The sequence below is a fragment of the Chlorocebus sabaeus genome, chromosome 9 (genome assembly GCF_047675955.1).
Source record: "Chlorocebus sabaeus isolate Y175 chromosome 9, mChlSab1.0.hap1, whole genome shotgun sequence".
NCBI classification, from domain to species: domain Eukaryota; kingdom Metazoa; phylum Chordata; class Mammalia; order Primates; family Cercopithecidae; genus Chlorocebus; species Chlorocebus sabaeus.
Genome location: NC_132912.1, coordinates 129980748 through 130006777, shown reverse-complemented (window position 1 = coordinate 130006777; position 26030 = coordinate 129980748). Strand labels below are relative to the sequence as shown.

At 49.1% G+C, this 26030-nt stretch overlaps 1 protein-coding gene across 3 annotated transcripts in view; it reads right to left on the bottom strand.

Moving 5' to 3' along the window:
* DOCK1 (dedicator of cytokinesis 1) overlaps positions 1-26030 on the bottom strand; it is a 545325-nt gene that overhangs the window by 8342 nt on the left and 510953 nt on the right. For 2 of the 3 annotated variants that reach the window (XM_007964409.3, XM_007964410.3), the window contains exons 45-49: positions 25190-25366; positions 24005-24088; positions 17447-17584; positions 10298-10443; positions 4441-4639 (exon numbers count right to left, since the gene is read on the bottom strand). In XM_007964409.3, coding sequence (XP_007962600.2) covers positions 4441-4639; positions 10298-10443; positions 17447-17584; positions 24005-24088; positions 25190-25366 — 744 coding nt within the window. Of the gene's footprint in view, positions 1-4440; positions 4640-10297; positions 10444-17446; positions 17585-20557; positions 21908-24004; positions 24089-25189; positions 25367-26030 lie in introns of those variants that run through there. The other variant, XM_038009711.2, reaches the window with a different exon arrangement.

Genomic DNA, 26030 nt, shown 5'->3' with positions numbered 1-26030 from the left:
GGAGAGAAAGAGCACAGTTAGGGTCTGTTATGGGCCGAGTTGCATTTTCACCTAAATTCCTATGTTGAAGTCCTGACCCCCATTACCTTAGAATATGACCTTAACTGGAAATAGGGTCTTTGCAAATGATCAAGCTGAGGTGTGGCCTGTTAGTGGGCAGATTGTAAGACATGAACAGGAAAGGTGGACGGGGAGGAAACTCTGGAAAATCTCATGCCCCAGAGACCCCCACAAAACACACATGCTAGGTGTGAGCAGAGGGGAGGGGAATACCTAGGCAGGAGGGAGCACCCTGAAACACCCCATAAGACACCCAGTAATTGCTCCCTCTGCAGCTAACCTGTTACAATGTAGCTGGCTACATGCTGATCAGGAGGGAAACAGGGCAAGGGGTTAATTCCTAAGAGATACACTCGCACAGTAAGTACAGATTTGACGGCAATACAACCTTCTTGGGGTGGTGGTAATGAGCAATGCTGCCATTAGGTAGGATTCCTATTGATCACTGAGCCCAAGTGTGCACATCAACTAGCAGCAAGGGGAAGTCCCACAAACCTGGGCGGGAACTAGGCAGGGAAAAGGTGGAGACTTAAGACAGCTGGGAAAATACACAAAGACAAAGGGAGAGGCTTAAGACAGAGGTGGGAGCTTAAATCAGTCCAGTATAAAAACCACAACACAGAACTCCCAGGGGCTGCTCTCCACAGGGTCAGCCTGCTCCTCTCCTGGAGTCTACGCTAGTTTTATTTCCTTAATAAGCCTACTTTACCCACTTTACTAATTTCCCTACTTTACTAATTGGTCTCTTGGCTGAATTCTTTCCTCTAAGACTAAGAATCAAGGACCTGCACACTTCCCAGTAACAGGTCCTAATCCAATAGGACACGTGACCTTATGAAAAAGGGAAGTTTGGACACGGACACGTGTTCCAGGGCAGAATTATTCCCAGGTGTGCTCAGCATGCTTTGGTCTCTTTGGTGTGTACCTGAAAGTCTAGGAACTGGCTGAAGGATTTTTGCTATTCCTTTCCTTTGCTTCTTCTCACATCCTAGGTCATTACCGGGCAGGGATTCTTTTTCTCTCTTTTTCAATGCATTTTTTCCTGCTCATCTCTGGCTTTCAGAGGCACTTGACTTTCCCCCACCGAAGCCTTTTCCCTGTTTGTTCCATCAGTAAGTTGTATGTATATATTTCTTACAGGTTACTCATCAGGCTTTGGGGAACAGGAGCAGTGACAGAATACTCTGAGGCAGGAGCAATTAGAAAACTTATTAACCCAGCCAAAAAGGAGGGGTCAAGGTTCTCCCCCAAGGAAGGGCAGGCAGGTGAGTGGGCAGCTCCGGCTTGGTGCTAGGTCTGGGGGCCTGGTGGATGGGCTGTGCTGGTTTGGGTGAGCAACAGAGCAGGTAGACTTCAATGTCTGCCCCAGGAGGAGTCAGCCGAGCCAGGGCCAGTCTGGAGGTTACCGAGGCTGGAAGGAGGAAATGGGAACCAGGCTTGGGAGGAAGATTCAGGCCCTCTGGCAAATGAGTGACAGAGCCAGGCCAACAGGTCTATTTCCAGAACTATACTGTGCTGTCAGGGGAGCCAAGTGCCCAGGAGCTGCACCTCCTCTGAAGAAATGGCCTTGTTCCAGGCAGCAGAACTGCCATGAGAAGTCGGGAAAGGCCGGGTGAAGTGCTGGGCCCTCTGAAGGCGAATGTGCTAGCAAGAGAGATTTGGGGTCTGCTAAGGTGCTTCTCCTGGCTTCCCTGCATCCCAGGGCGGGCACATTCTGATTCAGAGAGCGTGAGGAGGCTGGCCTGCTGAGATGCAAATTGCAGCCTGGAGGCTCTGGCTGGAGAGGCTCAGCTAAAGGTCAGGAAATTGTTGATGATGCAAATCAAGTAGGAAACCAAACCCAGCCCCAGGGGTGAGGAGGGAAAACCTTGGCAGAAGCTGGGGTGCAGGGGAGGCCAGCATGGGGGAAGGGCAAGGAGGACACTACAGTAGGGGTAAGCAGGGGTGGGGGGTGGGGAGGGTGGCTGGTGTCCCCAGGGAATGGGTTGCTGCTTCTGCTCCTGTGAACCTCCTCCCCACCTCCCCTGCCGCATGGCTGGTCACAGGCACGCAGTCGCCTGCTAGGAAACTTCAGGTGTCTGACTGTCCTCACAAACCTTGCCGGCACCCGTCCCCTGGAGGAGGTGGCCTCTGTGTAGACAGACAGGTCGCTGGGCTGGACCAAGAATAGGAAGCCTGTCCCCAGTGGGAGGTTTGGATTCCCCGCCTCGTGGTGCTGGAAGGCTCAAGCTGACACTGGGCCAGATGCTGAGAAGCCCCACCAATGTTCTGTGCTCTGACCTTGGTGAGTTCCTGCGGATTTGCTGAGGGTGCTAGGGCCAACCGTGGGGAAGCAGCCCTTGTGGTGCTGCCCCTAGCCCTGCTGTTTGCAAGGATCCTAGAAGGATGCTTGGGCCACCACAGGCAGGGACAGAAAATGCACTGTGCTGGCTCTGTGCCTGTCACGTGTGTGCTTGTGTCTCTGGACTTTTCACACAAGTCAGCTGTGATCAATCCTGCCACTTGGCACAACTTCTCTGAGGCCTCCAATTTAGCATCTTAAAATGGAGCTTAAATTAAAATGTATAAAAGACTTGCATAGTGTCTGGCACTAAGTAATATTCAAAAATGCTTCTGTTCATTCCCCTACCCAGCTACGATGTTTTGAGACTTGAGAAATCTACCTGGGGCTTGAGAGAAGGAGACTTCAGCCAACCTCTGGGGTGGTGGGCATCCCACCTTCCGAGAATAGCAGACAGAGCACGCTGTGTGGTCAGGACCCCCTCAATCTGCTGGAGGCTGAGCGTCTGGGTGCTTCCGGCCAGCCTCCAGCCAGTGTCCCCCGAGGCCTGACACCCTCGGCCACCCTCACGGGAATTCTTCAGCCCCGCTGCAGCCACAGGCCGCAGAGCAGCGCTGGCCTGCTGGACGTCAAGTCATGGCTGGGGGGTTTGCCTTCCACCTCTAGATAGCCAGGTAGCATGTGACTGCTTTCTGAGTGGCATGAAGTATAGATAAAATGAAGTTTCTGGGTTTTAAGTTATGAATAAGCAGTGCAGTATGTCTAACCCTCTAATCACAGCCCGCTGGCTGCCCAGGACTGAGACAAGCAAACACCCATCCATTTCCAGGGAGGGCAGCTCCAATCCTGACTTTGCCTTTGAAACTGACAGCCCACGAGAACCCCTTCTTTATTTTTGTTTCCAACTACAGCTAGCACTTTCAGAATCAAGTTCGCTCTGGAAGTAGGCTGTGCCTCATCTTTGCACTCACACTCTGATACACCTTGTCTCCTCCAAATCTCACGTTGAAATGTTGGGGGTGCGGCCAGTGGGAGGTGTCTGGGTCATGGGAGCTGACCTCTCATGAAGGGCTTGGTGCTGTCCTTGCAGTAATAGGGGTAATGAGTGGGTTCTCATTCTATCAGTTCACGTGAGACCTAGTTATTTTAAAAAGCCTGGAACACGACCCCCTGCCCATACTCTCTTTCTCACCATGTGACATGTCTGCTCCCCTCCCCTGCCTTCAGCTAAGAATAAAAGCCTCCTGAGGCCTCACCAGAAGCCAAGCAGATGCTAGTGCCGTGCTCATACAGTCTGCAGAACCATGAGCCAGATCAACGTCTTTTCTTCATAAATGACGCAGGCTCAGTTATTCCTTTACAGTAACACAAAACAGACGAACACAGACTCCCAATGTAGTGTACTTCTGGGAGGATCAGCTCTCAGGCCCAGCCCCAGGATGAGAGCCAGCTCCTCGGTTTCACCACCCTCACACGCTCACAACTGTGGAACAAACAAGACTCACTAGGACCTGTTTTTAAGGTCGGCTCAGCAGCACGGGCCACGTGAAGTCCCTGTAAGTCCTTGTGAAAGACGGCCAGGAGACGGAAAGGTGGAGCAGATGAGACAGAGCAGGTACCCCAGGAGCAGGTGCAGCTGCTGGGGCCTAGTGGGAAGAGGTCTTTGGATTCTAGTTCCGCTGATTTTCACACTTGGGCCATAACTAGCTTAGAGTTCCAGTCAACAAGGGGCGAGGAGAAGGCATTATCTGACTCGCAGGACTGTTTCCTGACAACAAAAGGACTCCTGCTCATCTTCTGGGATGTTAGGACATATGTAGGAAACAAGTCCAACAGAGCCAGAGTGGCAGAGCCTAGGAGCAGAGCGGCCCTGTCCCAGGCCCTGCGGAAGCTGGACGAATGCTAAGCCCAGCTCTGCGGCTCTGGCTGTCCTACGCCTTGGGACATTCGAGGTTAGGGGAGGAGGACCCCAGGTTTTTGAGTTGCTAATTTATAACAAGTGCAGTCAGAGCCCACTCTCAGCCCTGTTGGCTACAGGTGGGGCAAAGGTAGGTCCCTGAAGCTACCGCAGAGCGAGGGAAGATACCCTGTCAGGTTACCGTTTCCGAAAGGATCACAGCCTCAGACTGCTGCAGGGAAATGTCGGTGGGTTTAAATTCTTTCTCAAATATCTCTTGATGTTTGCTGTTCCTTTTTTCCTTCTTCTTGTCCTTCTTCTCCTTCTCCAGGTCATCCTTGTCCAGCTTGTCCTGGGACCTGGAGTGCATTTTCTTTGGCAGGAGAGGCTCCAGAGCAAACCTAAAGGAAAGGTCAATGATGTCTTAATAGGAGAGCAATTGCTTTCCACCCCACAGACATGTGTAAAGTCACTCACAGTCCATCGAAGACATTTACAAGGAAAGCAATGATTTAAAAGGGAGGCCAAGGGCGACTTCGGATACACAGTCACCAGATGCAAGGACTGTGTTTCAATCCCAACACAGACAAACTGTGAAAAAGATAGAACACTTAGCACGATAGGGCAAATGTGAAGTCTGACCGGATATTTGATGATGACATTAAGGAATTGTTCATTTACGATGGGAGGATGGTATTTAGGGTATATTTCAAAAGGGGAACCCTTGTCTTTTAGAGATTTATATAGAAATATTCTGTCTAATTTTTAATGGGGAAACATGGACATCAATGCAAAGAAATGTCTGCTACCTTAATCCTGACCAAGGCTGTATGATTACAGATAGACGGTTGTTTCCAGGTGAAAGCACTTTGCATGGCTCGGTCAGAAGCAAGCCAGGGCCAGCTCACAGGTGCTTGGAGATGCCCTGAGGTTTCCAGCTGGCGACTGAGCTGGAGACAGAAGACCTGCATTCTAGCTCTGCCACTTGTGGGTAACTCTTGATGTCCGCACAACCTCTGGCAGCTGTTTCACTTATAAAAGGGTATGAAGACACCACCGCCCTTCTGCCTACCCCACAGTTGCTGTAAAAACACATTCGTGGTTACGCTATGGAGTAAATGAATCTTAGGCTAGTTTCTAAGGCATGTACCAAAAGGTTAGTGTGCATGCACATCCACACACGATTGTGATTTGTCACTCCAACACAAGATTGGCATGTCCATCCTGTTTCTGGTCCTAGAAGTCTTATCAGGAGGTGGAAGAAACTGATCCAATTCTAAGACTGGAGTCTCATCCCTAGAAGCTCCTGCTGTGAGGAGGAGTCAGGACACACGGTTGAACGGATGAAGGCACGGGCCCGCCTGAAAAACCATAGAGCATAGCTCACATGGAAGGCAGGGCTGTTACTAGGATCTTACATTTTCAAATTATAGCCTGCTCTTTGGAGCTCTGAGTCCTCATAGCAACTTCCAAACCTGACTTCCTTGACTGCCTGGAGAAGAAATTGGCTTTTTCAAGGGGAGCATGATTTCAAGAGAAGAAAATTTAGCCAGTCAGTCATATTTTCATCCTAGCTCTAGTTTCTCTTACATGTATTTCTGAATGGGACACTTGGAAGAAAGCCACTGTTCTCATTAAGAAGGCCATTGCAGGGCTGGGCGCGGTGGCTCACGCCTCTAATCCCAGCACTTGGGGAGGCTGAGGCGGGCGGATTCTTTGAGCTCAGGAGTTCGAGACCAGCCTGACCAACACGGCAAGATCCTGTCTCTACAAAACATACAAAAGTTAGCCAGCCATGGGGGTGTGCACCTATAGCCCCAACTACTCAGGAGGCTGAGGTGGTAGGATGGCTTGAGCCTGGGAGGCAGAAATTGCAGTGAACCGAGATTGTGCCATTGCAGAGCCTGAGTGACAGAGTCAGATCCTGTCTCAAAAAAAAAAAAAAAAAAAAAGACAGCCATTGCAACAATCTTGCTCCCCATTGATTTGCTCACTGGACGGCCATTGCAACAATCTTGCTCCCCACTGATGTGCTCACTGGACGGCCATTGCAACAATCTTGCTCCCCACTGATGTGCTCACTGTTGATTTCCAGGTTGTGTGTCCCATACTGGGGAGTCAATTGAACCAGGAAGGGAAGGATCATTCGCAAAACTGTGTTTAAATCCGCTGAAGATGCAGACTGCCCAGAGCAAGGAGCACCACCTACTCTTCGCTTCTCCCATCTAATGTGGCTGTGCAGTAGGATGTGTTGCAGGAACATACACTATGTAAACAGTAATGGTATTAAATCTAAGCACTTCATCAATAGCTGTTAACGTCTCCATAAGACAGATAACAGGATATGATGTGCCTCTGAATGGAAGAACATACAAGTACCTATGAAGTCATCCCTAAATCAAATCTGAATCTGATCAAATCGCTAGATTCAACTACCAATATGCAGGGAATATGGAGAATCGAGACACGAATTAAACAATGCGATAAGGCATGCTATCAGCAAAGTCCTGATGGTGGGGACCATGACAGGATATGCAACCTAGGATTTCCCACAAATAAATTACAAGGGAGAAAAGGGGACTGAAAGAGACCTAAAGAGATAATATCCACCAAGTGCGAGGTACAAGGTGGGGACCTTATTTGGATTTTGCTTTAAACAAACTAAAAAAAAGACATGACAATGGAAAATTAACACTAATATATTATTATAATAATATGGAATTCCTGTCAATATTTTTGGTGTGAAATAAACTATATTACAATAGTTTATATAATATAACCTAGTTATGGTTTTAAAAAAGAGTTCATACCTTTTAGAAATCCATATTGAAATAGCTATAGATAAAATGATATATTTGAGATCCGCTGGAAAACATGATTGATACAGATTGAAAAAAAAGATTAGTTAAAACCCGATAATTGTTAAGACCGGCTGTGGGACATGGGGGCCTCATTATACTATTCAGCCCACTTTGTATATATCTGAAATTTTTCTTTTTTTCTGAGACAGTCTCACTCTATTGCCCAGGCTGAAGTGCAAGGGTGCAATCATGGCTCACTACAGCCTCAACCTCCCCAGGCTCTGGTGATCCTCCCACCTCAGCCTCCCAAGTAGCTGAGACTACAGGCATGCACCACCATACCCAGCTAATTTTTATATTTCTTGTAGAGACGGGGTTTTGTCACGTTGCCCAGGCTGGTCTTCAACTCCAGAGCTCAAGCAATCCACCTGCCTCAGCCTCCCAAAGTGCTGGGATTTTAGGCATGAGCCACTGGACTCAGCTTTGAAATTTTTCTATAATAAAATATTTTAAAAATAAAAAATGATTGATAAAATATACCAGTATTGACTTAGATCATTAAGGCATTTGGGGACATCTGGACTTTTCACACTGGATCTATAATACATCCATAACCATTAGGTGTGAAATATTGTATCTATTATAAGCAACAACCAAACATTTCATGATTTTATTCTAGGTTTAGCAGAACTTGAGATAATGTAGGCAAGAAAAGGATTAGTAGATGCTGTTTAGCTCAGGGAGAAGACCCCGGTTGTGAAATCCTGATGCTTACACAAAGAATCCAGAGAAAGGCAGGTGGAGTTCTAAATTTTCACATTATGAGAAGCAACTGCCTACAGGATGAACTTTATTCTGCACATAACCTGTGACATTTGAGACCAAAGCCTCATTTTCTCCACATTAGTTAGCTAGCAAAGGGTGGTAACCCCAAGAATGAACACAAATCTGGACTGTAATCAAGATGCCTTCCAGTTAAAGGTTAAACAAATGCCTTCTGGGGAAGAGCTGGCAGCCCGAGTTCACATGTGCAATTCACTGCTCTTCTATCTAAAACCTCCCCATCAATTTCCACCCTAACCCCTATGTTCCTAGAAATATAAAAACCTTTCCATAACTAGCTTGGGGATTTTCTCGGGGAGATGTTGAATTAAATTTCTTTAGTAATCTTGCTGTAAGTGACAAGCACACATGATTTAAATACCTCTAAATTGAGAATTTCCATATGGACTTGGCCTTATAAATATCAGATGCTGATAACAATTACTGTTAAGAAAAAATGTGGGGATAGTTTGCAATTATCCATCGGGCACATCAGTCGTTGGCAACAAAGGGCAGTCAGAGTTGAGCTGACCCTTGGGGGTCTCTGGAAGTTTGTGTCTGTGTGTTGAAGGGGCCAGATGCCTGTGGGTTTGATGGGGTGATGGATTGTAAACCAAATGGGATTGGACACACAAACTGTGCAAATCGGCAGTAAAACAATTAGAGGTTCTTCTGTGTTGTTGAAATTGCATGCTACATTTTTTTCTTTTTGTAGAAGAACAAACTTTACATGCTTGCCACTCAAAAATACAAAAAAATACCAATGTTGCAGTTCTCTTTGCAATAATCTGAGCTAATGCAAGAGCCACAGTGTGTGCTCAATAAATGTTAACTATTGGGTACTCAAGAGCAAAAATGCATCTCCGAAGTGGCCTTGTAGAAAGAAGGTGGCCCATGGGTACTTAGAATAGTCAAAATCATGGTGATAGAAAGTGGACATTGGCCGGGCGTGGTGACTCACAACTGTAATCCCAGCACTTTGGGAGGCCGAGGTGGGCAGATCACGAGGTCGGGAGATCGAGACCATCCTGGCTAACACGGTGAAACCCCGTCTCTACTAAAAATACAAAGAATTAGCCAGGTGTGGTGGCAGGTGCCTGTAGTCCCAGGCTACTTGGGAAGCTGAGGCAAAATAATTGCTTGAACCTGGGAGGCGGAGGTCGCTGTGAGCCGAGATTGTGCCAGTGCACTCAGCCTGGAGAGGGGACTCCTCTCAAAAAAAAAAAAAAAAAGAAAGTAGACATTGTCAGGGTGTCAGGGGTTGGGGGAAAGAATGCAAAGTTAGTGTTTAATCGGTATGGGAGGTAAAATGTGCGGAACTGTTAAGTGGGTACAGAGTTTCAGTCTGACAAGATTAAAGAGTTCTGGAGGTGGACGGTGGTGATGGCTGCACAGCCATGTGAACCTACTGAATCCCACTGAACTGTTCACTTTAAAATGGTTATGATCGCTTGAGCTTGGGAAGTGGAGGCTGCAGTGAGCTGTGATTCCACCACTGCACTCCAGCCTGGGTGGCAGAGTGAGAGTCTGCCTCAAAAACAAAATTTTTAAAAAGGATAATATGCCTTTTATTTTCCAGAGTTGTCCTAAAAAGTAGGAACAGATGGTCATTCTCAGAAGCACTCACTTAAACACCATTTCCCTTTAAAAGGTAATAAACCTCACCAGAAACAAAAATAAACAAAAAATTTGCTCTCCAAAAAAATGAGGAAGGGAGGAAAAAAAAAGAAGGTGGCCCAGCCATCCATCATGAAAGCCTGACTCTGTGACAGTTGGCTTGGCAGAATGGTGTCACAGGTAGACAGTGCAGGTTGTGTCATGCTCAGACAATACCAGCTCCTGTCTGGGCATGATCCTGGAAGTGAACAGGAGATGAAAAGTACAAAGTGCTTGGCCAGCAGGGAATGCACCTTGCTTCTTCCCAGGGGTGTCCAATCTTTTGGTTTCCCTGAGTCACTTTAGAAGAATTGTCTCGGGCCACACATGAAATACACTAACACTAACAATAGCTGATGAGCTATATATATACAAAAAAAAAGGTCACAAAAACAATCTCATACTGTTTTAAGGGAGTTTATGGATTGGTGTTGGGCCACATTCAAAGCCATCCTGGGCTGCATGTGGGCCGTGGGTTGGACAAGCCTGTTCAAAGCTGTGCTGAAGAGGACTGAACACTCACTGGAGGTTCTAAATTAGATAAAAACCTTACCCAAAGTGGTACCCAAAGAGAGGATGTTTTTCTCAACAACTCACAAGACCTCAAAGTCATATTGGGCACTATGGTCAGAAAGTCTCAGAGGGTCCCAGTTTGAAAGATAATTTTGATGGACACAAAATCCTCAGTTGTAAGAAAATAAACCCAGGGCCCTGGGTGGCTCCTTCCAGATCCCCCAGGCCCTGGCTGCTCAGCCCAGCCCTGCTGTGAGCTTGACTCACCCGTCGGAGCCTGGCCTGGAAGGGGTGCTGTCCGATGAGAGGGAAGAGACAGAGGCCACAGACAGAGGCCGAGATGAGGAAGGCATCGTGAAGGACCGCACCATGGACCGGGGGCGGCTGCCTCTTCTATCGTCCAGACTTGAGGGCTGAGAGCAAGAAAGAGAGAGAGAAGGAGACTTGTTTGATGCCTGTGCCTGCCATGGTCAGACTCCTGAGACAAAGTGACCTTAGCAGTGTGGAATCGAGACCATCATTGTTTAGACTTCTGTAAACAGTACATGTTCTTGTTCTGAGTGGAAGACAAAAACAATGATTATTTTGGAGTATTTTAAAACCTAACCCAATACTGTGAAAGCATCGGAAGGAACCTTCTTAGCCTTTTAATACTCAATGCAGTTTTCTTCAAAGACCGCAATGTGTCAATACATTCCAAAGTCACAGGAGAATGTGCCGACCAGAAAGTTTAATGTAGAGTAACACCTAGCGAGTGATTAAAGAGTCTTTCGATCTTTAGATGAATTTTGTATATCTCTGCATGTTGATAGACTATACAGGCCATCAAAATGCTTGAATCCATAATGACTGACCTCCTGTAGACAAAAATAAGATGCCCCTGCTGCCTAATTAAAAGTATGTTTCCTTTCTGCAAGTGACTGATGCCGTGGAGTAGACGAAACCACCGCTGAAGTTGCTAAAGCTTCTCCCACGTGCTAGGTAGTGAACTAGTGATGCATTGTGCCAAAAAAAAAAAAAAAAAAAAGATCTCTAGATGGACTTTTCCATCTTCTTCTTGACATATGACTGAAACAAGTGTCCTTGAAATATAGCATGTGTCAACATCCAATTAGCTAGAAAATTCTGGTGCACCTGCACCCCGAGCCAGATGTTGGCACATCTGGGACTGCAGCTGCGGCACAAGGGATTTCCTTTAACCTGAGGATGTGGAAACTAAATTTCTGTAGGGCACTTCCTCTCTGTGTGGCGTTGACTTCCCCACGCTGCAGCCCCACCCCGCCCATCTCATTCAGCCAATCACCTACCGAAGACCTGCTGTGGACCATGGTTCCAGCCCTCCAAGGCCAGAAGCGGTAGATTACAGGTAATATTCATATAACACCACTCCCCCATCTGAAAAGTGGGCCTTTTTCTTAAATATGTGATCCCAAATGAAACAGCATTTGATGTGTAAACTATCTCTTCAATAATAAAAACTTCAGAATCGTAAAAGGGCAGGAATTGGCCCCCATTTTCTGCACATTTTCTGTAAAGCAGTGGTCCCCAACTTTTTTGGCACTGGGAACCGGTTTCATGGAAAACAGACAGTTTTTCCCCAGACTGGCAGGGGGTGGTTTCAGGATGAAACTGTTCCACCTCAGATCATCAGGCATTAGATTCTCATAAGGAGTGTGCAACCCAGATCCCTCACATGCACAGTTCACAATGGGGTTCATACTCCCATGAGAATCTAATGCCGCCGCTGAACTGACAGGAGGCAGAGCTCAAACAGTAATGTTCCCTCACCCGCCGTGCACCTCCAGCTGTTGGCCCAGTTCCTAACAGGCCACAGACTGGTACCAGTCCATTGCCTGGGGGCTGGGGCCCCCTGCTGCAAAGGACCAGGTAAGCATTTTAGGTTTGCAGGACATATGGTCTCTGTGGAAACTACCACACGCCGCCACGACAGCACAAAAGCAGCCACAGACAATACAGAAATGAATGAGCATGGCCCGCCTGCCAACAAAACTTTATTTACACAACCAGGCCGGGAGCCACAGTTTGCTGACCACTGGCTCTGAGTGACGTGCAGCTGGGATTTGCCAGCAGAGAGGAGCTGGTCAGTCTTGGACTGACCAGGCACCAATGATGGTGCCAGGGGATAGCTCCATGGAGATGTCCATTGTAATTACTCTGCCTTTAGAAGAAACTAAAAGAGAAATGGTTCCTTGGGGATTATCCCCAATTGTGAAAACCTTACCCTATACTTAATCTCAGAAGGTGACCTCAGGTTTTGGCTGAGATGTGTGAGTATGGATTTCAAGGAATAAAGGAAGGGGGCTGGCAGGAGGATGACTCCCGCCAAGGAAGGACAGAGGGTACTCTCGGGGTCCCATATTTGCAGGGCACTCCCTGGGTGCAACCATGGATTCTACTGGGCGGTCTGGCTCATAGTTATTTCTTGATTGAGCAGAGCCTCTAGAAATCAAGACCTCAGGGCTTTACTTTTGTTCCATCTGATGCAATCAGAGTCTCACCCAGTCCTGGCAGGTGTGACTCCAGGGCCAGACACTGACTGAAAGCAGGGCTGGTGGGTAGGAGTTGGGGATATTGGAACTAGGCTAGAATTGTGGCCCTGGCACTGACGGTGTGACCCTCCATAAAACCCGGAGCCACTCCGAGCCTCAGCTTCCTCCTGAGCACACAGGGAACAGTCCTTCCCGCCCAGAGGGCCAGCGTTAGGACTAAATGAAATGATGCCAGGGACACCCACAGGGCTCACTACTCTGATGGCTGCTGCTGTCTTCACGGCCTAAGCAAACACTCATTCCAGTTCTCTGACCGGAGCGACCCCCTGGCCCTGCCTAATGACCCTGAGTTTTACATCGCTGTCTCCCTCCCATCTGAGTTGTAACGTCCCACCTTGAGGCAGCCACAGGTGTTTACTGCCCAGAATCTTGGATGGGAATGGGCTGGGTTGAGGGGGTTGGCTGAGCTTAATCACAGGGACCAGTGCTATACAAGGAAGGGGGAGAAGCAGGCACACTTCATCGTGATCTGGAATGTCCCTTTCCAGATGCTACACAAACGCCAGTTACAGCCTGAAAACCCACAGAGGGTGACACATTGTCCCTTGCGGAGGGCAGGCTGGGGAGGAGGGGCTGGGGGCGCAGGCAGGAGATGGGCAGGCCCAGCAGGGAGGATGCAAGTGTGGTGTTAGAATCTTGGCCGGCCCTCAGAGGCCACAAGACTGAAGGACACAGCTGCACCATCAGCTCTGCGTCTGAAACAGAACCCTGGTCCCTGGCTGTTCTTGTAGGCCATGCCACACTGCTTCTCTTCCCAATGCAACTCCAGCACATGGAACAGGTGAAGCTAAATGCTTCTGCTGAGGCTTCCCAGTCAACACCCCTCCCAGCAGCCTCTGAGGAACCCCGGGGTCCCACAGATCCCAGTTAAGAGAACTACTGGGATGGGTCCCCTGGCAGCTGTGGAGGGAAGGTGAGAGGAGAAATCCTGGAAGCTGGGGGCCAGGTCAGGGACCAACTGTGATGGCAAAGATGGTGGGGTGAACCCCAGCACCACCAGGGGATACCGTGGCTAGAACTAACTTGAGGGAGGAAGGGTGACTGCTGGGTCTCTCCCGGGTCTGGGTGGCCAGTGGGTGTTGTGACAGTAGGTGGGGAGGTAACAGGGAGATGGTGGCATGTTGGGGTTATGGCTCTCCATGGTGTTTGGAATGATGAGGTGGACGGGAGTAGAGAGTGCAGAACCAGGGTCAATTACCCTGCTCCTAATCGGATTTGAAGAGGTAGATGATTTGGTAAGAAACCTAAAGCTCTTTTTCACAAGCCTGAAGGCCAACACACATGCCTCCTGCACGCTGTGGGCCGGTGAGGGCGCGGGGATCAATGCCGAACCTGGCGCTGTGGGCCGGTGAGGGCGCGGGGGCCAATACCGAATCTGGCGCTGTGGGCCGGTGAGGGCGCGGGGGCCAATACCGAATCTGGCGCTGTGGGCCGGTGAGGGCGCGGGGGCCAATACCGAACCTGGCGCTGTGGGCCGGTGAGGGCACGGGGCTCAATACCGAACCTGGCGCTGTGGGCCGGTGAGGGCACGGGGCTTAGTGTTGATCGTGGAAGATGCTCATGGGCTCATCCCCAGCGCCCTGCACGCCTCGCTCCCTAAAGGTCAGGAGAAGCTGAGCTGCAGAGCTGTCATCCAGGGAATGGCAGCTCCTTGAAGCCCCAGGACTGGAAAGAGGAAAGCCAAGGCAGAGTGGCAGAGGGGCCTGGGTATTGAGAAGTCGGAGGGCGTCCACATCTTCTCTTTCTATGGCTTAAGCTGGCTCAGAAACATTGACAAAATGGTTTACGTCCTTTCTACGGGATTATTTTTAAATTTTAAAATCCATCTTTTTGCAACCAGGGTGATACTAGATGGCTTTTCAAAGTGCTCTGAGATGCTTGCAAGTTTCCAAAGTAGGTAAGACAGGAAAGGCACACCCCAGACTGCTTTTTATTGCCACATTTCTCAGGGAAGGACAGGGGGACCTGCCAGTCCCCTTGCCTGCTCAAAGGATGCTTGCAGAGCCTGCTGTTGGCGTCGAAGGATGGAGCAGGACTCTGCAAGGTGGGCCCGGGGAACAAAGTATCCCAGGGTGGAAAATGCAACCTTCATTCTGCAAAAGCCTCCCACCCCTAGGAGGGGTGCCCCAGCTGGCGCTACAGAGAAGGGTGGGGAGTTTGCTGGAGACAGTGCTGTCTCACGATGTGCTGGAAATAAGCTCCAGCCAAGGACACACAGCACCCCAATCCACACGGCACCCCAATCCACACAGCATCCCAATCCACACGGTACCCCATTCCACACGGCACCACAATCCACACGGTACCCCATTCCACACGGCACCCCAATCCACACGGCACCCCAATCCACACGGCACCGCAATCCACACGGCACCCCATTCCACACGGCACCGCAATCCACACGGCACCCCAATCCACACGGCACCGCAATCCACACGGCATCCCAATCCACACGGCACCCCAATCCACATGGCACCCTACCTTCCTGCCCTTGCTTTCTCCACCTGTGCCCAAAGCAAGCACACTCAGAACTCATGAACCGTGGCAGAGAAAGGGATGTGCAGGATATCTGGTGAGCCAGACAGCTTTCTGTGATTTTGAAATATACATTAAATGACTGAGAAAAGACGAAGTTTTTCACTTAGGAAGAAAATGTCAAGATTTCACAAGTGTTTGTTTCTTAGAAAGAATTAATACAGGCATCAACTTTAAAAGAGATGTGCCGTGACGCACTCTGAAAACGCTTCTTGCCACTCAGCTCTGATTGTAATGAGTTGCAGGCTCTGAAGCTATCAAGCACTACTCTAGCATCCTGACTTGCACAAAGGGTCCTCCAGCCCAGCCTTGAAGGAGAGCGCCTTGATTGCCATGCCTGTTCACCTGCAGCAGCTCACGCGGGACTGGCAGTTCCAGACCCCCACCTGCTGAGTTTGCAACCTCAGAGCAGCAGTTGTGTTATGTTGGCTTTGCTGGGTTCAAGCCCTGCTGGGCCTGGAACCTCTCATCTGATGGACATCAGGCCCTAGGCTTGGAGGCACCAAGGTTCAGTCATGCCCGGCAGAGGCGGGGAGACTGGGAGGGCATGCAGTGTGATCACAGCCAAATTACCTTCTCTCAGGTGTTGTCCAGTTCTCATATGCATTTCCTACCATGTGGGAAAGAGGTGGAGAAGCTCTGTGGTGCCAAATGTTAGCCCCTGGAGTAGGGGCTAAAAGCACAGACCCGGGAGGTACATGGATGGGGCTTGAACTATGGGTCTGCCACGTGCTAGGGTGTAACTGATTACCTTCCCATGTCCCCATTTCCTTGACTGTAAAATGGGGATGACTGCAGTGCCTGCTTCACAGAGTATGAGGCAGATTAAGCAACTGAGTATCTATATAGCACTTAGGAAGGTCCCTGGCATGTGGGAAGCAGTAAATTAGTGTTTGCTTATTGAGATCAATGTGTGAAAGAAAAGAGGGTTCAACAGAGAGCAGCTGAGAACTTCAGGGACTGGTGGACAGGCCTCCCTGGGCCAAGAAAAAAGCCAAAATGGCACACCCCACTCGACACCTGGTCTTCAAGGAGCAGAGGAAAGTGCTGTATGTTATCTGGGAGAAGCAGTGCGACTTCCCACAGCTCGCCTTCCTTTTGCAGGGGAGTTGAAGCCCTGTGCACACCCCCTCAGTGCTAGCAGGCATGGAATTCTAGTAGACAGAAGAGAGCTTCCTGCTTCTCTGTGCCACACTGCCCCCCATCCCTGAACAGTGGGGACTGGGGACCCTTTGCTGTGCCTGGTGTCTCCACAGTTCCTGAGCAGACAGTGTAGGCCCAGCAAAGCTCCCAGAGGCTGAGGAAAGATGGGAGCAGCACTCTGAGCTGCAGGGCAGGGTGGCACTCTGACTCACGGTGCCTGGCTTTGCCTCCACATCTGCTAAGGCATGGCTCCTGGGGATGGTCTCAAGTGGGCTGTAAGACTTGAACTGTAAGGCTTTTGCATCATTAAAACTCACAAGCTGCTCTCCACCCTGCTCCTGATGCCAGCCTCTCCTCCGAAACCTTCCATAAACTCATCGCCAAAGCTCAGTTCTGCCCTTCATCCCAAGCAGAGCCTCCTGCCCCAGCCTGGCGTCCCTCGTTCTTGGAGGTTGGATGCCTTTCCATGTCTACTCCCAATTTTCTTTTCTGCCCAAAGTATGCCTGTATCTGCACTGGCCCCTGGCCTGCCATTCAAACGCCTGCCTCTCAGCCTTTGTTGAGGAAGTTCCTTTCTCCAGGCAGTGTCTTCCTGATCTCCTCCCCTGACCACATCTGGCTTATCCTCCTTGGTCTAGATCAATTACCCCTTCCTACAACAGGTAAATCTTTGCTAATAATTGCACACTCCAGACATCCGTCACTTCCCCCCTGATGGCCATGATCCTCCGACATCAACTTTGGGCTAGGCCACCTCTGTCACAGGCCATGATGAGTGCTGTTGCCCTGTGGATGACCGAACCCTTTGTGTGTATTATATGACTGTAGGTGTGCACTGTCAACCAGCTGAGTTGCCTGGGCGCTGTGAGATTTCTCCATTGCTCTACAACAACAAAGTTGGACCGTGTTCACAGCAGGTGAGGGGGCACTTGGCAATCAAGGAAATTCATGAATGTTTATTTGCCCTGGCATTTCCGGTTATTGAAAGAAGGTTGTGGAGCTGCTGGTAAACAGACTGCCCAAGGGGGCTAAGCTCCCTCACATCCCACTTCCTAAGCAGGCACCATGTGCACATGTGAGTTTCTCTGCTCTGGGAGCTTGTCCCAGTTCAACAGTGGGATGCCCAGACACCCACTCTCCTGCGGTACTACCCATACGACCCTCTTACCATGATTCGGACGCCATACTCTTTCTCCACTTTTTCCTTCAGCTGTCTGAAACAGGCCTCCATCCTCTCGTGGAACGGCCTCAGTGCCTCCGTGACTTTGTCTCCATGGATTCTGATCCCTTCGGCCAGAAAAGGAATCTGGAAAATACAGAGGTTGACATTCCTTATTTCTTGGATAATGATCTAGAAGAGCCACGCACACCTGGGGAAAGGGGAACTGGCAAAATGATCTGCTTTGGTTTCCAAATCAAACCAGCGGATTCAATTCACCAGCAGGCATATTACCATCAAAGAACAAAATGGTTACATGAAAACCATTCGTGTTCTGAACTGACTATGTCCAGTGTGGTGTGCCCTACACCATGGCTACTCAATCAATTTCCCAGAATAGACTTTTTTTTTTTTTTTTTTTTTTTTTTTTTGAGACGGAGTCTCGCTCTGTTCCCCAGGCTGGAGTGCAGTGGCCGGATCTCAGCTCACTGCAAGCTCCGCCTCCAGGGTTCACGCCATTCTCCTGCCTCAGCCTCCCGAGTAGCTGGGACTACAGGCGCCCGCCACCTCGCCTAGCTAATTTTTTTTTATTTTTTTAGTAGAGACGGGGTTTCACCATGTTAGCCAGGATGGTCTCAGCCTCCCAAAGTGCTGGGATTACAGGCTTGAGCCACTGCGCCCAGCCCAGAATAGACTTAATCTGTGCTTTTCACTTGAGTTTGGGAAGAGCTGCACCTTGAATTTGTTAAGATGTAACTTGTTCTATTAGCAAAGGGTCATGTCAGAGTGCAAACAGTTTTTAGCTAAGAATATTGCCGTTATGAGAACCCTATTCCAAAAGGTAATTACATGTGATCTATAGTCCTGAAAAATATTCCTTTTTTGGAAGGGAAAACCAAATTTATTCTTCTTTAAAACTAAAAATAATCGCTTCTCTGCCGACACTGCTGTCACAAAATATCCATGCCAACACTTCACTTCCGAGAGTGGAGATGAAGCTGACCTTTAAAAACGTTCGAAGAGAGACATTTTCATTCTCCCAGCTGCAGAGACCCACCAGAGTTGCTGCTGTTGGGGGTGGGAGAAGCAAAAGTCTTCCTTTACGTCCCTGGTCTCCGCTTCCTGCCAGGGCTCGGACTCAGTTAGACATTCTTCCATGTAATCAAGCTAAGAGGCTTCCTCTCAATAATTTATAATTAAATCAAAATACTGATTAAAAACAGATTTTCCTAATAGGACAGAACACCAATCTAAATGAGCAGATTTATTAGTATGAACGATAATAAGTACACAATTGAATTTCATGTGAGCAAATTCAAGAAATCTTATCAAGATGAATCAACGCATCAAATGTATTTGGTTACCATTTATAGCACGCAGCTGTTGCCTCTCTTGATGCTCCAGGAAAGGAGGGAGTAGCAGTGCTCTGCTCGCTCACAGCCCTCCTAGCCTGCTTTGAGGTTGCACCGACACAAAAGTTTGTTTTGTTGACAGCTGGGCCCAAACGCTAGGCACACGTCAGGCCTTTCTGGCCAGTTATCACCGAAACGACAGCATGCAGGAGAGATTTCAAAATACATGGGTTGTTTTAATATTCCCTATGAATTACTCGTACAGATGGCAGCTTCCCCGGGGCTAGACGCAGTTTACTCAGGGCCAGCAGCAGAAAATGCTCACTGTCAGCCTTCTGCCTCCTGAGTTCCGCCTTGGGGGATGACGCAGGCAGACTGGGACAACTTTTGGCGGGATGTCGAATGTGTTGTGTCTCTTTCTGGATGCAAAGGCAGGGATGTGTGGAGGCGCTGTGGCAAGGTGAAAGCACAGCCACCCTAGATACTAAAAGCATTTCTGATTTAGGGTGGGCCTTTCTGAAACTATAAAATGTAACCTAGTTTCTGAGTTTTGCTATTGTTGGTGTTGATGGTGGTGTGATAAAACTCTTAATTGGTCAGATTCTTTCTGTCAAAGAAGGTTCTTGCCAGATGACAGTTAAGACCATTTGCTTTAGGTCACTGGTGCTGCTCGAACTGCAATTTGACAGGTGAAATTTACAAGGTGTGAGAATTCATGACTCTCAACAGTTCCTGATATTGATGGGAAATAACTTTCTTAGAGGACAGGACCTGGTCCCCTGTTTTATGTCTACGTGGGGCTGAACTGCAGGTGTGATTCTAAATGGAAGAAGATAAGAGGATGCCCTGAGTAAAACACATTCCAACGCACAAAGCACTTAACATACAGATAGACCTAGGGTCTTAAATGGTCTCTGGAGACCCTGTAGTTCAGTGGGTTCCACTCTGGCTAAGCATCAGAGTGTCTCTGGCAGATTCCTGAACCCCACCTCCAGAGCCCTGATTTGCTGTAGGCAGATCCCAGGAATCCACATTCGTAAAGAGCTTCTCAGAGCCCAGAGCCGGGACAGCACTTTCCCTAAGTCGCACCTCTAGTTGATCAAAGCGAGCTTGCTGCCTGCGCTATAAAGGCGCCCTCCTGATGGGCCGTATTTGAAGTCTGCTCCTGTCTGTCCCCTGCACAGATTCATGCCCTGAAAGCAGCGCAGAACATCTGGAAGCCTTGCTCAGTGCTCCGGGAGCACCACCCCTGGACACAACAGTCATGCTTGTCATCAGCTGGGGATGATGGCTGAGCCTTTCATCTTTGTACTTTTCAAAAGAGAAATATGTACACATCACAGTAGTTTAATATGGGACTGTATGGATTTATCTTTGGATACTCGGCAGGGATGCTCCACAATGACAGCTGTGTATGGGGAAAGATGGAACTGTGCCTTTGAGAAAGGGACTCATGACCTGGTGCCAGCTGCGAACCTGGAGGAGGCACCTCGCAGCGTGCACCCTGACTGCAACCTCCCACCCAGCGAGAAGCAGGTCAGCCCATTCTGTTTCCGAGTTAGCAAGCAGGGCCGAGGAGGAGCTGTCTGGGACTTAGTAACCAACCTTCACAAACCACTGTAGGCATCGGAGCTGTGCTTATTATACATCGGTGATGAAAACTCTGCACATGAGTCCTGGGGCTCCCAGGAGAAAAGCACTCTGCCCTGACAGAGTTTCAGGAAAAAACCAAACCAGATGAACTAATAAACACAAAGAGAACAAAGCATTCTGATAAACTCAAACTTCTTATTTTTAATGAACAGATGACTCAGCTGCCAATACCAAGACATGGGTTTTCCAAACATTTGCAAGTGAAAGCAAAATCACAGGTGATGTTTGCAATATGCATTTTTCACCACTCTTTGATACAACGAAGTTACTAGAAAACTGATTCTTTTAACTTTCCTGTGACCTGCTTTAACATTCATCCTTTAATACAGTTATTAGGAATGATGACACGGTGCTGACATAAAGCTGCTCTCTGGGGAACAAATTATTTTCCTCTGTAGGACTTGAAACTCTTAAAATCCAATTTGCTGTAAAAGCTTACAGGAAAAAAAAAAAAAATCAATAGAACTTTTGCAGACCAAACTAGTTTTTGTATAGCAATAGTTTTATAGCCTGCAGAGGAATTTTGAATTTCGTACCCTTTAGTACAAAATCTACAACATCTGAAATGGAAGCATTCACAATTTTAAACTCCCACTTTTTTAGTGACAGAGGGACACTGTCTACATGAGGCTTACATTCCACGCAAAGAAGCCACAGTTGGCCAACAACGTCCCTTTCAGTCAAACTCTGAGGACTTTCAAAACCATAATTCCAAATGCAGATTTCAAATGCAGACAGATTTGTGACAGTCTGATTTCTTCCCTCTTAATTTTTGTTTATATATACATATAAATAAAACTTCTCACTCATTAAAATGGCTATTATTTAAAAGACAAACAGGCCAGGACCGCTGGCTCACACCTGTAATCCCAGCACTTTGGGAGGCCGAGGCCGGCGGATGAGGGCAAGAAATCGAGACCATCCTGGCCAACACTGTCTACTCTACTCTACTGAAAATACAAAAATTAGTTGAGCATGGTGGTGCACGCCGATAGTCTCAGCTACTCGGGAGGCTGAGACAGGAGAATCGCTTGAACCTGGGAGGCGGAGGTTGCAGTGAGCCAAGATCTCACGCCACTGCACTCCAGCCTGGTGACAGAGCGAGACTCCATCTCAAAAAAAAAAAAAAAAAAAAAAAAAAAAAAAAAAAAGACAAAATAACAAGTCTTGTTGGGGGTGCAAAGAAGTTGGAATCATGCATTACTGCTGGTGGGAATGTCAAATGGTGCTGCGACTGTAGAAGAGTTTGGCAGTTTCACAAAAAAGTAAACACAGAATACCACATGCGCCAGCAAGTCTAAATTTGGGTGTATACCCCAAACGATGGGAGTATTGACAGCAGGGACTTGCGCAGGTATTTGTACGCCCACGTTCACAGCAGCGTTGGTCACACCAGCCAGAAGGTAGAAACAACCCACAGGTTGTTCCTCGACAGATCCGTGGAGAAACACATTGTGGTCCAGCCCTATAACGGAGTATTATTCAGCCTTAAAAAGGAATGAAGTTCTGACACACGCTACAACATGGATGCACCTGGAAGACATTCTGCTAAGAGAAACAAGCCAGACAAATAAGGACCAGTGTTACACAATTCCACTCATACAAGGTATCTAGAGTAGGCAAATTCATAGAGACACAAAGTAGAACGGTGGTGCCCAGGAGCTGGGTGGAGGGAGGAACGGGGAAGTTGTTCAATGGGTACAGAGTTGGAGCTTTGCAAGACGACAAGGCTCTGGAGATGGACGGTGGTGGTGCTGGTTGTACAACAACAATGTGAATGTACTTATTGCCTCTGAACTGGACACTTAAAAATGTTTGAGATGGGAAATTTTATGTTATTTACATTTTATCACAATTATTTATAACATATATATATAAAAAACATATGTTATGTTTGTATAACAATATAAGTACTTAGAATTATAAAAATCCAACCCGTCCTATACATCTAAACACAAATTTAAAAGGACTCGTATCTTGGCTCACAACCAAAGCTCAGCCTTGCTCCACTCTGAGATGTCTCATTGGCCAACGTGCTAACAGCAGAGAAACCACTAAGAAGAGGCCCCGCTGGGATGCCAGAATAAAAATGCTCACAGTGGCCTGGCACAGTGGCTCATGCCTATAATCTCAGCACTTAGGGAGGCCAAGGCAGGCGGATCACCTGAGGTCAGGAGTTCAAGACCAGCCTGGCCAACATGGCAAAACCCCATCTTCACTACAAATACAAAAAAAATGAGCCAGGCATGGTGGCACACACCTGTAGTCCCAGCTACTAGGAAGGCTAAGGCAGGAGAATCACTTGAACCTCAGAGGAGGAGGCTGCAGTGAGCTGAGATCACGCCACTGCACTCCAGCCTGGGCAAGAGAGTGAGACTTCATCTCCAGAACAGACAAACAAACAAACAAACAAACTGCTCACAGTGAAGTCTCATAAGAGGAACAGCCTTGCCTTGTTCTTTTTTTTTGTTTGTTTTTGACAGTTTTGCTCTTATCATCCAGGCTGGAGTGCAGCGGCATGATCTCGGCTCACTGCAACCTCTGCCTCCCGGGTTCAATCGATTCTCCTGCCTCAGCCTCCCGAGTAGTTGGGATTACAGGCATGTGCCACCACGCCCAGTTAATTTTGCATCTTGCCCTGTTCTGGACTGAGTACAGGTCAACTGCACAGCATCTCTGGGTCTCGACTGGGAGCCTAGGACCCCAGCTTAGCAAAGTGGCCTGAGCTATGACACCCAGTCCAAACCCATGCAGGCCTTTGCCCCCACCTCCCTCAACTCTCTTTACACAGTGGGGCGAGATCTCGGGGACAGCAGCCTCCTCGCCTTCCACATGAGAAAAGGAGGCCTAAAGTGGCAGTGGCCTAAAGCAGCAGAGCAGGCAGGTGCCGGCCAAGCGCTTGTAAGGACTGGCTCTTGATGACCCCTACACTTCAGGCTCAGGAAGGCTCTGAGAAGCACAGACACATCTGCTAGGTTCTGACACTGAACCCAAGGCACCCAGAGTCTGCCCTTTCAAGACGATGGCCCTCTGGGAAAGGCTCCAGAGGCTTCAGGAGCATGAGCAGAACAGTGAAATAACATGCACAACTTCAGCTGGGAAAACACAAATGAGGACACGCACCACTGCCAGAGGTGCACGAACAGGGAGAGGGTGCACCGCAGCTTCTGACCTATGTGCGTTTCACAGGGACTGCACTGGCCCGAGTGCCTTTCCTGGCGTAGGCTAGAGCTCAAGGCTTCATGGCACTGAGCTCACCTCAATGTTCTATCAATACAGACAGAGAAAGAGTTTTCCAGCAGCTGGCAGAATTGACCAAGGGGAGGAAAGAGACCTTGTTCCTTTGCAAGAGATAATTTTCTGGGTGTTCAAATTCCTGACTGCAGCCCAGGAGCCAAGTTGATCATGACAGCAGTGGGTGGGTTCACCCAGGGACAATCACAGTCATGTGCATCATGACTGCAGCCCAGCGACCTCCATGCCGGCTGGTGTGTGTGCTGAGCCTAGACCCTCCTAGCTTTCCTTCCCTCCAGCCATGCAGGGCTCTCGCTGGACACCTTACCTGCCAGGCAATCAGATCCTTGAGCTTCTCGATCTTTTCATGGGCCTCAGGGTGCTCCTGCAGGTACCGGTCTGTAAAGAAGGCCTGGCGGAGACAGGGAGAGTCACTCAGTGCACCTGCTCAGCAAACACAGGTTTTTGCACACTTACTATGCTCCACGCCCTGAGAATAGAGCTGTGCATAAAACAGATCCACACGGAGCTCACTGCAGACCTAGGGTCACACCCTCCGCAGCACCCAGGACAAAATGTCCCACAAGGTCAAACACCGAAAGTGGAGCTAATGGGCTGTCTACAGCAGCAATCCCGCTTCTTGGGGTCCAAGGCCATAGCTGACCTAGTGGCTTGGTCTTGCTGGATGGCAGTGAATACAGCCCTCTCAGCTACTCACATGCCCATGCCCCCCACACAGCCCCTGCACCTGCCGAGGCCTGACCTACACCTGAACGCAACGAACTTCTTTGTGCAAGGGCGGGTAACCGCCTCCTTGCAGCCTTCTCTCAGCCAGTGCCCCTCTTGTCTGTTTTCACTCTGTCTAGATCAGGGTCAACAAGCTTTTTTTGTGAAAGGCCACATGGTAAACATTTTAGGTTTTGTGGACCATACAGGTCTCTATCACAACTACTCGATGCTGCCACTACTCAACTCGCCAGTTACAGTATCAGGAAAATAGCCTCAGGCAGTAAGTAAGTACACAGGCATGGCCTTGTTCCAAAAGAGCTGCATTTACAAACACAGGCAGGGGCAGGCCCATGGTCTAGGATACACCCTGTGTCCTTCAACTTCTACCCATTCCTACAGAGTTAGGATCCAGGGAGACCAGCGGGCCAGGCCCCCTCCACTGTCAAAGCGCTACCTCCCTAGTCCTGATATTCTGATGTTTTTGTTTAACTTTATCTTTCGGCCTTTAAGATCCCAGACCTTGCAAAAGCCACTGGAGGCCTGGGCACAGATAAGCCCTTCCTGGCTGTCTGGGGATGCCCAGGGGAGCCTTGCCAGGGCTCAGGCCTTGACTTTGCTGCAGCCTTCAGGGGCTGCCACTGGCTGCTGCTGCCTGGCCTTGGCTGGGCCACTGCTGAGATTGCTCAATGAGACCAGGCGTGTTTCTGGGCTTTGGGGACTCTGGAATTTTCAGTCTGTCCCAGGGCAGGACTGCCTGCCTAGAGCAAGCTGGTGGATCCCGTGCCTTTTCGTAGTTTGTGAAGCCCCCCATGACAGCTGGGTCCACGATGCCGTTCAGGAGCATGGAGAGCGGGTTGATGGGCAGGCTGGGGTCATCCAGGTGCTGCTGCACCATGCTGTTGATCTTGTCATTTGTCAGCTGCATGGTCTCGATGGCGTTCTCCAGGGGGCTGATTTCCACCTGCAAGGAGAGGGGAGAGCCCGCATGTCAGCCCCATGGCTGCCTCCACTCCCGGGGTCTCACCAGAGGAGCCACGTGCTCTGGGGCAGGCTTCCTGCTCCTCCATGAATCTTTCTTCCAAACAGAATTTTTGGGCAGCTGGGCATTTTATTATTATTGTTTGTTCTCATAGATGAAAATTCCAAAGGAACAAAGCAAAGCTGCTGCTCCGCTCTGGGGCTGTGTGTGCACGTGGCTATGCACACATGTGGTCATCCCGGCAAAACACACAGCCTTGAGTGGTGCTTGAACACACCTGCTTCAGAACAGAGACTTCCAATTCTGTTCTTGTTCTCTGCTTGCTGTGCAGAGGGAGAAGATGTTCGGGACTTTTGAGGAATCCAGGCCCGGGCAGCCTGCATTACCTGTCCAGTTAGGGAGGGCAAAGGAGGTCACGGGAGGGCCCTGCCACGGCACCACACACCATTATGTGAAGGAGGAGTGGTGGGCAGGTGCAGTGGCTCCCGCCTGCAATCCTAGCACTTTGGGAGGCTGAGGTGGGTGGATCACCTGAGGTTGAGTTCGAGACCAGCCTGGCCAACATAGCAAAACCCTGTCTCTACTAAAAATACAAAAATTAGCCAGGTGTAGTGGTGCATGCCTGTAATCCTGGCTACTCGGGAAG